Below are 11,670 nucleotides of genomic sequence, written 5' to 3' on the forward strand. Positions count from 1 at the left end.
AGAGATTGAATATTTATGGTATAACTGATAACAAGGTCAAAGCAAGGTTATTACAAGAAATTGACTTGACTTTGCAAAGAAAAGTGGATATTCACTAGCAGGGCTAGTGAAAATGGTGTTTTCCAAAGAGAGTGTTGACAAACAGTGAAAGAACAAAAGTGCTTCCAGTTAAAAATGCAGACCAATGCATAAACACAGAATAAACAAGGGTAAACAACCTGCAGAGACCAGGAACCAGCTGCCCAGGTTGTGTAAACTGACATAGCTCCATTTTAGACAATGGAACTGCACTGGTTTACACCACCTGAGGATCTGACCCCAGATTTGTTTGACAGAAAGGTGTACAGCACAAAGAGTGCAGTGTCACGAATGCAATAAAAGCAACCATTCTGCAGAAATGTGCTGCTTTCAGCACCGACTATAAGAAAATCCAGAATGCAAAAATACATTCATGTATATAAACACAAGGACAAAGCTTTGATGGAGACGATGATGATGCAGAAACAGAGTTCATTGTTGGGTCTCTCAAGACATTTATAAAACAAGGTTCTACAACAAATTGACAATGATCTTGGAAATCAAAAAGTTGATTTTAAAATCGATACTGGGACATGATGTCATAATATCACAAATCATGAGATCAGAAATGTTAACAATAATGCACAACGCCAATCTGGGCATTGAGAAGTGTAAGAATAGAATCTGAGATATCCTTTTCTGTAGAGGTTTGAATACTGTCATATAAGATAATGGTCAGATCTTCGGCTGCCAATCTTGCTCCTTTGCATTGCTTCTGTGGCATCTATGCCAGAAAACAGCCTTAATAGGGAAGCTGGGGATTCCCTGTGCATAGGGCAATTCACAAATCGCAAGCCAGCACAGCCTCAAGGCTTCCCCAGCCACACCCAGAATTTAAACACAACTGGTTTAAAACTACCTTCACTTCCCTCTCCTCCCCTCCTCAGGTGCCCCAAGCATACGTCTGGCACACCTGCAGCTCTGGCCCAACACATTGTGAAATCCACAGGAAACAGAATGCAAAAGAACTAGTGAAACCACTTGAGATTCCTGATCAGCTCATAGGCCAAGGCTGACACAGATCTATTTGAATTAAACAGGAAAGATTATCTGTATTAATGGACTACTACTACATCTTGTTCTAAAGTGAGCTGCTGCACAACACAACAAGTAGCAATGCAACAACACCTGGTAAATTGCAGTTTGCTCACCTTGAGATTTCAGATGAGGTAATAACACATAATGATCCACAGCTAATGAGTATCTTATTTAGGCCATTCTCTTTCATATATGAATTCAGGTACTCCACACCAAACCCTTATTATGCACAGCCAAGTGGCTAGCAGAAAAAAAACAGTGAAAATAGCAAATAAAAGCCCTGGTGAATGCAAGGGATCCATATTTAGTATTGTTAGAATACCGCAATACAACTTGCAGTGCTTTATTAGGATCATGAGCCCAAGAGGGCCTATAATGTGTATGTCTTAACCAGTCCTGAGAAGGAACCGTTTTGAGAACAAGAAATGGTCATGTAATAAAAAAAAAAAAAATGGAGGTTCAGGGGCAGTAGTCATGAGAGATGTCCAATAAGAGGCAGAATGATCCTCTCACCTGCTGGGGTTTGGGGTTGCTTCTCCTGACGTTTCCATGTGTGTGTTATTACTTGGCTGCATGAGGAGTGTGTTGTTTTTAGATAGCATGATGTTTTGTTTTATTTGTGTTTGACTTTCAAAAAGAAAAAGGGAGATGCAATAGTGTCCGAAGGTACTGAACCCTGCCATGTGACAAAGGTATTCATTAGCCTTTTGTAACCCTTCAGGAGACTGGCCAAGCCATAAAGATCAGTCTCTTCCCAGCACTCCTGGTTTGAGTATTTAGAAGATCTCCAATTACATTTTTGTACAGCGGGTTTTGCTAATATGTGGCCAGAGTCTGACAGGCCCCATTTGGATGTTTAAGGAGGAGAGGGCACAAGAAGGCTTCCCTCAACTTCTGATCCCTGCCCAGGCAGCCAGCAACAATGCAGTCACTTCTAGCAACTCCACTCCTTATCTCATAGTCCTGCCAACTTCTGCACCAGCTAGTAAAGCTGATGAGGCACAGAGAAGGGATAAGAGTATGTTGCATTGTTCTAAGGAACAATACACCAGATATGCCCCCCCTGCATGCCTGTGAGGTCCAGGAGAGGTTGAGGTTCCCAAGGCAATGCAACTCTGCACCACCCCTAATGCAGGGATGTGTCTATCAGGCACAAGAAAGCCCATGCAGTTGAAGTAATTCATTCAATGCATTGGAAACACGGATTTCATATGGTAATAGCCATATACTTCTGAGACTGCATCTGCCTGTCAGGAGCCTATTTAAGATCTCTGGGGAAAGTCTGAAGAGTGCCACCCAGGAGGCGAGCTAAAGACTCATGCATACTAACCATGATTCAGGAAGCAGGAAAGAGAGATGAAAATTACCCATCCCCCAGCAGAGACATAATGCAAAACAGAACTGTCATGGGAGTTGGTGAGAGACAGAGGAGGAGGGAGAGACAGAAAGAAAAAGAATATGAGAGACAGAGACAGAGCTTGTGGGGCCACAAGTAAGAACTTGGGCCTACGTGCCCACATAATGCGGGGCCCCGTGCAGTCACTTACTTTGGGCTTAAGGCCTTCCTCTCCATTTCTACTTCTAGGGGTGTAGCATGGATCAGAATATTATTTACCTCCCCCCATCGGGTTCTAGTGCCAAAAGTAGGACTAGGACAATGCCTTTCTGTGGGTTCACAGGGACCACGGTAGTTGACTGAAGACATCCCTTGAGAGAGCAAGTAGTACAATGCCATTTGGATGAAAGGCAGGAGAGGTATAATAGTGAAGGACAGTCTGGACTCAGGGTAGGAGAGTAGTTTGGGCCATCTGGATTACCTCTTTTCGTTCTGAGTGACGTGAGAGAGATAACAGCAGAACTCAGGCGCCAGTGCAGCAACACCTAAGCCCTCCCAGTAAAAGAATTAGCTTGTGCCTATCTCTCAGTGAGGCCATGGAAGGAGAAGGACCAGAGCGCTGAGGCCCAGGTCTGGTGGACTAAGTGGGTTGGATGCAGCAGCTGAGTCAATGAGAAACCACAAATCTACTTAGTGAAGGGGAAGTGAAGAGGGAAAGAGGCTATTTGGGGGTAGGGTGCTTGAGAAAGGAAAATCAGGGTGTCCAAGTGGGGGCAGGTGACCCAAGGTTTTGGTGGCTATGGGACCTATTTAGGACTAGATTCTCAGCTGTAGCTGAGATGGGGAGCCACCCAGGAGCCTAGAGAGGAAGGATAGTCCAGTGGGTAGGTTGCTGGCCTGAGATGGGGGAGACCTTGGGTCATGTCCTGCTCTAGCACAGACTCCCTGTATGACCCTGAGCAAGTCACTTAGTCTCTCTGGATCTTGGTTCCCTATCTGTACAATGGGGATGATAGCACTGACTGACCACAGAGGGTTGTAGTCAGGATAAGAAAATTAAACACAGCTAGGTGCTCAGATACTAGGGCAATGGAGGCCATATAAGTCTTTAAGGTGGACAGGGGACTGCTCTGAAGTATGCCAGCTGATAATGGACTTTAAGGAGCTGTTACCCAGCTGGGAAATGCTGCAGTGCACCAGAAGAGGCATGTAAGAGCTGGCTGTTTTTTAGCCCTTTTGCACTCCCAGATTCATCTGAAGATGTGGTCCTAAATTTCATCCTGCATTAGATGAGACTCTTTATGGAAACCTTGCCATGAACCTAAAAGAATGAGGCATGATATCATAAAGGGAGGGAGAAGATCAAAGGGCAGAACTCAGAAAGGTATGGAGTTTCCAATGAACTTCGGTAGAACTGGGAGACAAACTGTTGGAGGCTTGCTGAGCTTCACCAAATTCCCGTAACACCTTTTCAGACTGACTGGATCTCTTGAGTTTCACCCAAGAGTTAGACTCAACAGCCCTGAGACCCAGTTCACACCTGGATGGTCCATAGTTGTCTCTTGTGTCTGAGAAGACAGTGGGGGTTTGGACGCTTGTGAACATCCTGGCTGGGATTGTGCACAACTGGTGTTTACAGAGCACTTTGGGTTGTTCTGGGTACAGTACGTGTGGAGCAGGTACGTCCAAAAGCTTTCATTTCCCCTACAGCCTTCGTTCTTTGCCCTTCCCTTCCGTCTATCTGCCAATTTCAAACTAACTCACCTACCTCTCCCATGTCCAGGGAGGTGAGGAAGGAGGAATGGGCATTCCACACTAGAGGCAGTAACCAGAAAAGGATTGCTAAACTTCATGGAATTCAGCTTGCTTTCCAGGGCTTTGGAGTGGAGCCCGGAGCAGCTCCGGAGCAGTGGAGCTGCAGGTTTTTGCCTGGAGCTAGAGCGGAGCCGGAGCACAGCTCCAAAGCCCTGTAATCAGGGGGTTTCTGGGCCTACCCAGAGCACGAAGGCAAACCTTCTGTGTGTCTTGCTCCCTACCTCCAAAATGACCAAGCCCAAATGCCACTGCCTATACCAGTGCTACACCAGTCCCATATTTACTCCTCAGAAGGAGAGTTCACAGAAACTTCCCCAAGGCCATGATGCCACTGAGTCCCCACTTTTCCTTTCCAGAAGGCGAGTCTATTCACTTAATTAAAACAATACATTCATCAAATCTGTACCAGCACTTAGATACCTCAGAGAAGGTTCCTTAGAAATATCTGAGGGATTTCAGAAGCTCTGCAATATGCCATCAATGGAGACCTGGTTTATAGACTGAGAAATAACAAATATTTTCAAATGATTTGGAATCCCTGGTTGGATACGGTGGCTTAAAAAGACTATTCCTTTAATTGTACTCCCTAGGTTTGTAAAACTGAAGTCCTGCTAGATGTAACAGGAACCTCGAAGATAAGCCTTGTACACTCAGTTCATTGAAGAAATGTTTAAAGGAACTAAAGAGATACCTTGGAGATGCATAGACAGGATGGATAGGGATGAATCTGATTGGGGCCTCTGTGTGCTATTGCAACATTAATATTAAAAAATGATAGATATATGCCAGTGGTACAGAGTGTCCACTAATAGAGTCCAGAAGAAGAGATCATGGGGACCCACCAGGGCCATATAAAGCCATATGATGCCAATATCCATCTAGCGAGGAGAAACCTCTGGGATTTTCCAGGACCACTCAGTGCCACGTGGTGTCCACTTGTGCATACCAAAATGAGAGACGCCAGTGATTCAGCCTGGCTCTACCACACCAGATGCACTCATCTATCAGAAAAGAAGAATCCACAATACTGCACCATTTCATAATCCCTAGGAGAGGTCACAAGTATTCCTTTGCCTGTTCATATGCCCAGACAAGGCTTTCAGTGATGGATGAGTAGACACAGCTGTGCGGCCTGGACTCTTCTTTAGGGGTATACAAAAAGGTGTCGTTTAGTCCTAGTGACTCTCTAAGGATTCACCAGAGCATGTGTGAGGGCTCCACCTCTGTCAGCATAGCATGGCCACCACTGCACCTGAGCCTGCACTGAGCATGTGCTGCTGCTTCTACTGCTTTATCACTGAAGTTGACAATCCTGGCAAGAAGAAAGTGCCTAGAGAGGCTGGTGAGAGAAATTGAAACAAACTGGTGAAGCAGGGCATGCAGGACTGGTTTCCTTTTCATCTGAGGGATTTGTTTATTTTAACAGACCCAAGGAAATCTTCCCTAGGGATACAAGCCCTTGGGCGTTGGTTGCAAACCATTACAGCTGCTCTCTCTCCAGCACTGATTTGCTTTTGCTCAGGATAAAGAGAGAAGTAAAGCAGAAACAATAAAGGAAAAAGACCTCTCTCTTTCATTTACAAAATCCGCCTTTGCAGCCTTCATTCTATTCCTATTGTAAGGGCAACATTGAACAGACAGCTGACCCCTGCAAAGTCCACTGGATGAGACTCAGCCCTGCTCCTTGGCATATACCAACAGTTTCCATTTTCTCGCTTCTCCTTCGGCTATAATACTGCTGGCTCTTGATTCCTCTGCTCTGGTACTTATGCATGTCACACCCACCATCTCATTTGTGTCAGGTTCAATGCAATCTCGGTTTAGATTGCTGAGCTCTCTGCAATTCAAATGAGACCAGAACCAATTCTGTAATAAAGCAAGATGGATGGGTGGGGCCTTCAGAATAAACACTAGCACACATTCAATGACACAGGCATAGGGGTGCTCTCTCTATCCCTCACACATCCTCTCCCATGCCTGCAGATTTTCTAGCATAAGGGCAAACATTTTTAACAATGGCTAGTTTTGGTTTCCTAATCATACACAAAGCCTGCATTGGGTTAGCTGCATCCCTACACACATCCCCCAACGCCCCCTCCCAGCCCTCTTTTCCTTCCCCCCTCCCGGCTTTAGTGGTCTTTTTAAAAGGAAAAAAGAACAGAAAATGCACTGCAGGGAGCACAGGGGGAAGCTAATGAATGCACCAAGAAAGGCTGCTCTCTCTTCCTTTCAGCAAGTCCCCTGGATGGGAGAGGGTCTGGAATAGAAACATCTTGTCCTTTCCTTCTCCATTCCAACCCTTTATGATTATTTTGCCTTCCCCATCTTTCATAAAGCCCCCTCTTTCTGACGCAGCATAGAAAGGAATCAGAGCTGTTTCAAGAAAGGGAGTTGGTTGGTTTTTTTTTGGAAGACTCTCAACAAGCATCCATTGTTCAGGTGTAAATCAGCACTTTTATTTTCTTCCTCGCTGAGCTCCAGTTCCATCCACGTGAACCCCTCCCTCATCCCCCACCTGCGCAGCTCCCCAGCAAGGTGCCGCAAGACCCATCTCTAGAAACCAGTTTCAGAGAAAGGGTGCAGCATTCTCGCCGCAGCCTGACATGCTGCAGGCTAATCTGAATGTCAAAGCCAGATAGTGCCTAACCTGGGAAAACAAGAGGCAGGAATGCTGTTATTCCCAGTATTCCTGCAGGAAGGAGGAAGGGCTTCCCTTGGAGCATTGGATTTCGCTCAGCACCATCAGAGGACCGCTCCCCGATAGCACTTTATAATGAAGCAATGCATCCTGATGGATGCAAGGCTCTGGGAATGCACAGAAAGCTAGCTCGGTTTTTGTAAGCATCATTTTCAATGTTTTGCTTATGTCTCTTTCCTTGACCCACTTGTACAGTGCCTGGGCTTTACCAATGTAAAAATGCAATTCCCAGCCCCTCCCCATCCCTTCTTCCAAAAATGAACAGATGGGCTTTTTTAAATTACCGTGTGACATGACCACAAAATATTATTTGACAGGCAATATTGTTTGATATGCACTAAGCATATCTCAAGTGTCACATTTTAAGGTCAAGAATTTTTTAAGTAGGCAGGTTTAACAACGGTGGATACAGGTGAAAAAAAAAATCCCACCCAGCTTTCATACATCAAATGGGGGAAAAAAGACAATGCTGCCAAATCAGCTGTCTGTCCCTCAGAGAACCCTCCCAGCATGAAAGCAAAATCCGCACTGGAAACAAACAATCATGATGTTTGAAAAGATTGACTTCAAAAAAATCCATGCTGGTCCTACCTGACACTGTACTGGCCATGGTGGCGAGGTGGGTAGCGGAGCAGATGCTGTAGGGGAGATGCAGCAGTAGGGAGGAGTGAAGAACGCCTTGCTGGCTTTCCACTGAAGTGCTGCAATGCTGTGGAAGAGAGGAAGAACTGACTCAGCTGTAGGGGGCTGCAGCCATCTGAAGGGAGGAGAGAGAGAGACTGAAAGAAGTGGGTGGAAAGAAAGAGACGGGAGTCCCAGTTCAGAATATTAATGAGCGAATCTGGCCTTCTTTCCTGGGTGGCTTTGATGTCAGATTCATTGAGGGGGGAGAGCAAGAAGCTACATCCAATCTTGGGCTCTATCAAAAGAGATTTTTCTCTCTTTCTCCTTCCCTCCCTTGTCTGCTGTAGATGGACTAGCCTCTTTTTTGGTGTGTCAATTGAAAGCTAAAGTATGCAGATTCATGTCATTTATTTTTTCTTTTCAAAAGGAAAAACTCTCTCAAAGCCAGCAACCACTTGAGGGGCCATGGCTGGCATCCAGGAGAACCAGCAAAAAAACCGCCAGCTGCTTTACACAGACAGTGAAGGGGAAGAGTGACCTGAGAAAAATGGGAATCTGTAGGTCTGATTCTCCTCTTACTTGTAAACCAGAAGTTCTACTGGCGTCAAGGGGGCTACACTGCTGTTAAACTGATGTGAGGGAGAGGAGAATCAAGCCCTCTGAATCCAACGGAGCTTTTCTTTTTTCTTCTGGGTGTTTGGGCTTTTACATTTTGTATCACCTCCTCTCTGGTGTTTGTTGCTAGGGGCTGATATACTCTATGTTTTATGATGGTTTCCAAGTCTATTCCACACACCCATTCAGGAACCAGAAAAACTCCCCCTCTTTCACATTAACTGCCACAGGCACCCCTGTATTATTCATCCAGTTGTGGCAGTATGATCCTCACCACATTATTTCTTAACCCCCGTTAACCTCATCAGCTTTAGGTCCCTCACACTATTCTGCCAACTGCACATATCCTTCATCCTCAAACACCCCAAAATTATCCAGCCTGCTGCAATACAGACACTCCCAACCCATCCCAGCAGCTGCAGGGAATTATAGCTTGTTCAAGCAGCCACAGACATCCCTGCTTAGCACAGAAGTCACAGACAGTACCCGCCTCTCAAAGGAAATTGAAAAGCCAGAGATTTTCCCCTTCAGCTAAATTCTACCTCCAATCCCTGTTTGTCCTAATGCCTTAAGGTTGGGGGGAAGGGAGGGTCTCTGTCATTTGGAGACAAAAAAGTACAAATTAACATTTGAATTCAGGAAAAGAATATTATTAATATATCCCCAACTTTAAAGGAATCTGGACAGCAGTGGGCTATGGAACAGGTTTCTTTGCGGCCTACCTGGACACTTTGTTACCCTCCTTCCAATGCCTATTTCATGGCTGTAGCAACTACAGTCATCCCCACACCCACTTCCTGGGCTGAAAGTCCTCACACTTAATAGGTAGTCCCAAGAAATCCCCCCAAAAGCTTGTAGCTGAGGCCAGCAGCCTAAAGTTAGACAGACATACCTTACAGACATCGACAGTTCATTTCCCTATTTGCAGATGCAGCTGGAGTAATTTTTGCTCTTTACTTGATAATAATGCTTTCTTTGTTTTACCCAACCATTCTGACAGGATCTATTTTCTTCTTGCCACATCCCAGCTTATGACTCGCTTTACTCTGAAAAGAGTCGGAACACTTTCAACCTGGTAACAGTTAGCTTTGTAGCCTGTGCCTTAATGACATAACATTCTGGGGCACACAGGAGGAGACTGGACAGATTAACTGGTGAATGTGCTATTGGGGAGTTGTTTGGGTGGCAACAAAAGCTATCGAGATATAGATGGCAATATGGGCCAGTGGATTAGACAATGAACTATGGCTCCAGAAATTTGGGTTCTGTTTCTGGCTTTTGCAAGTCATTTCACCTCTCTGTGCTTTTGTCCCCTTTCCATGTCTTGTCTATTTCAAATACAAGCTCTTTGGTGCAGGGACTGTCTCTCACTATGTGTCTGTACAGTGCCTAGCACAATGGGGCTCCCATATTGGTCAAAAGCCTCTAGGTACTACTGATTATATAAATAATATTAAAATAATGACTGTAGGTAGATGTCTAATGTTCCAAGTTATTTTTTCTTCCCTATTTTAAACTTAATTTCTTTTCCAAGCTGCCCCTGATTTGGGTCAGGACAAGTTTGAAAGAATCAGGCAGAAAAATTTCTGCAGTATTTTATGAAGGGTTTCAGGAAAATAGGTGTGTATATTCCACTGATGTGACTGGTCCCCCTCTGCCTCCATGGCATGTGATATCTAACCAGGCAGATTATCGGGAATGATGGGTATTCAAGTAGAATCAGCAGAGAGACTGGTTTGTGGCATGCATGTCTTTCAGACTTTTCCATTATTAATAACGTGACTTTAAAAAAAAATCATAATTAAAATTTCCTAGACTTTTTCCCCTATAGGAAGCTTTTCTCTGGCACGTCATCCTTTCAGTGGTGCTGAAAAGAGCTCCCAACTATGCACCACATGAAAGGTGCAGCTCATAAGCGGCAGGTCTCCGATTCCTCTTTTAATCTATGAAGCTCAAAAGGTCAATTTCAGAAGAAAAATCCACCTGAAATTTCCCATCCTTCCTCCTGACAGGAGCCGCATCAATACATTCTGCATCTCAATAGGAACCCACAATAATCCCCTCTAAGGCTTATTATCTTATAAGATACATATGGTGCTGGTTGCCTAGGATCTAGTGAAACCAGATACAAGGATGGAAATTATTCAGTCTGTGACGGTAGGGCGTACATACTCTAGTCACTAGCATGTGAAATACACACAAAGCAAACCAAAAACAAACAACTTAAAATAATATTAAGAATCCAAATTCACATCACAGGTACCAGAAGACACAAAATTAAAAGTAGGCTAACAGTCTTAATGATCCTGCATTTATTTAGTACCTTTCCTCCAGATCTATTCCAGTGGGCTTTACAGATTTTACTATCTCATTGAATTTACAACATAAATACTAATCACTTTCCCCAACACTGAAGGGCAGCCACCGCGGGGGGGGGGGGGAGGGAATACAACAGCTGTTTAATCAGCGGAATGTAATTACACACAGTTGAATTTGTCTATGACATTGAGGTTAATATTCTTGGCACCCCAAGATGTGCAATCATGCCAAAGTAGAGGAATGGTGAGCCTGGACCTGCTTCTCTCAGCACTGGCCTGCAAAGTTAACCAGGCACGTCTGTGAAGCTGGCTGCAACATCCGAAAGAATAGTGCAGTGTGAGTGTTATCCCAGATCACTGGGGTGCTCCAGAGTCACAATCCTTCTCCGAGTTTCACGTGGGGCAGTGTCTTCTTTGCAGCTGGGTGAAGAATGGATTTTTCGGTTTTCTGGTAATTCAAAAAAGTCGGGGAGAGGGAATCATTTTGGTTTTGAGCATTTTTAAATGTTTTTAAATGCTAAAAATGAAATTAAAGGATATTTCAAAACAATAAGTTGTTTTGAATTGAAAAATCAAAATGTTTCATTTTAGAAAATGCTGAAACAAAACATTTCAATTTTAATGTTTTGCTTTTTTTTGCCTCTATGTCACTAAAGCTAATGTCAGTGCAGCGTCTTTCAGGCTTCTGTCTTCCATGCTGACTTAGCCAGTGAAGGTTTGTTTGATCTGTCTGGGGGCATGCAATGCACTGGCCAGTTTATGCTATGGTGTAAAGTAATTGTGCTGCTAAGTAGTATAGCTTCAAGTTAGAGAGGGCTATACTACTATATACAGAGTAACTACAGTTTTGATAAAAACAATGAGGAGTCCTTGTGGTACCTTAGAGACTAACAAATTTATTTGGGCATAAGCTTTCCTGATACAGTTTTGATGGCATTTAGAGCATCCCAGAAGCTGTCCTAATTTGTGCTGACGGTCAAACCAGCACCCAGGACTAGGGGGAGAGCTGATATAATGCACCTTCTTCCGGGTGCACCAGGATTTTGGCATACCTGAGAATCTAGTCCTTGATCTGTTCATAACAAATGGATTTTGAATGAATGGATATCAATCAATCTTCATTTATCGCCTGAAAGTTAAAATCCTGA

The 11,670-nt window shown here is 44.3% G+C and overlaps 1 protein-coding gene across 1 annotated transcript in view; it reads right to left on the reverse strand.

Annotated features, from left to right (window-relative positions):
* Positions 1–7,692, reverse strand: part of STMN3 (stathmin 3) — a 35,672-nt gene extending 27,980 nt beyond the window's left edge. The window contains exon 1 of the mRNA XM_024203410.1: positions 7,557–7,692. Coding sequence (XP_024059178.1) covers positions 7,557–7,575 — 19 coding nt within the window. The 5' untranslated portion in view covers positions 7,576–7,692. The remainder of the gene's footprint in view (positions 1–7,556) is intronic.
* Positions 7,693–11,670: the final 3,978 nt, after the last annotated feature.

This window comes from Terrapene carolina, unplaced genomic scaffold (assembly GCF_002925995.2).
Source record: "Terrapene carolina triunguis isolate 2854851 unplaced genomic scaffold, T_m_triunguis-2.0 Scaffold130, whole genome shotgun sequence".
NCBI classification, from domain to species: Eukaryota; Metazoa; Chordata; order Testudines; family Emydidae; genus Terrapene; species Terrapene triunguis.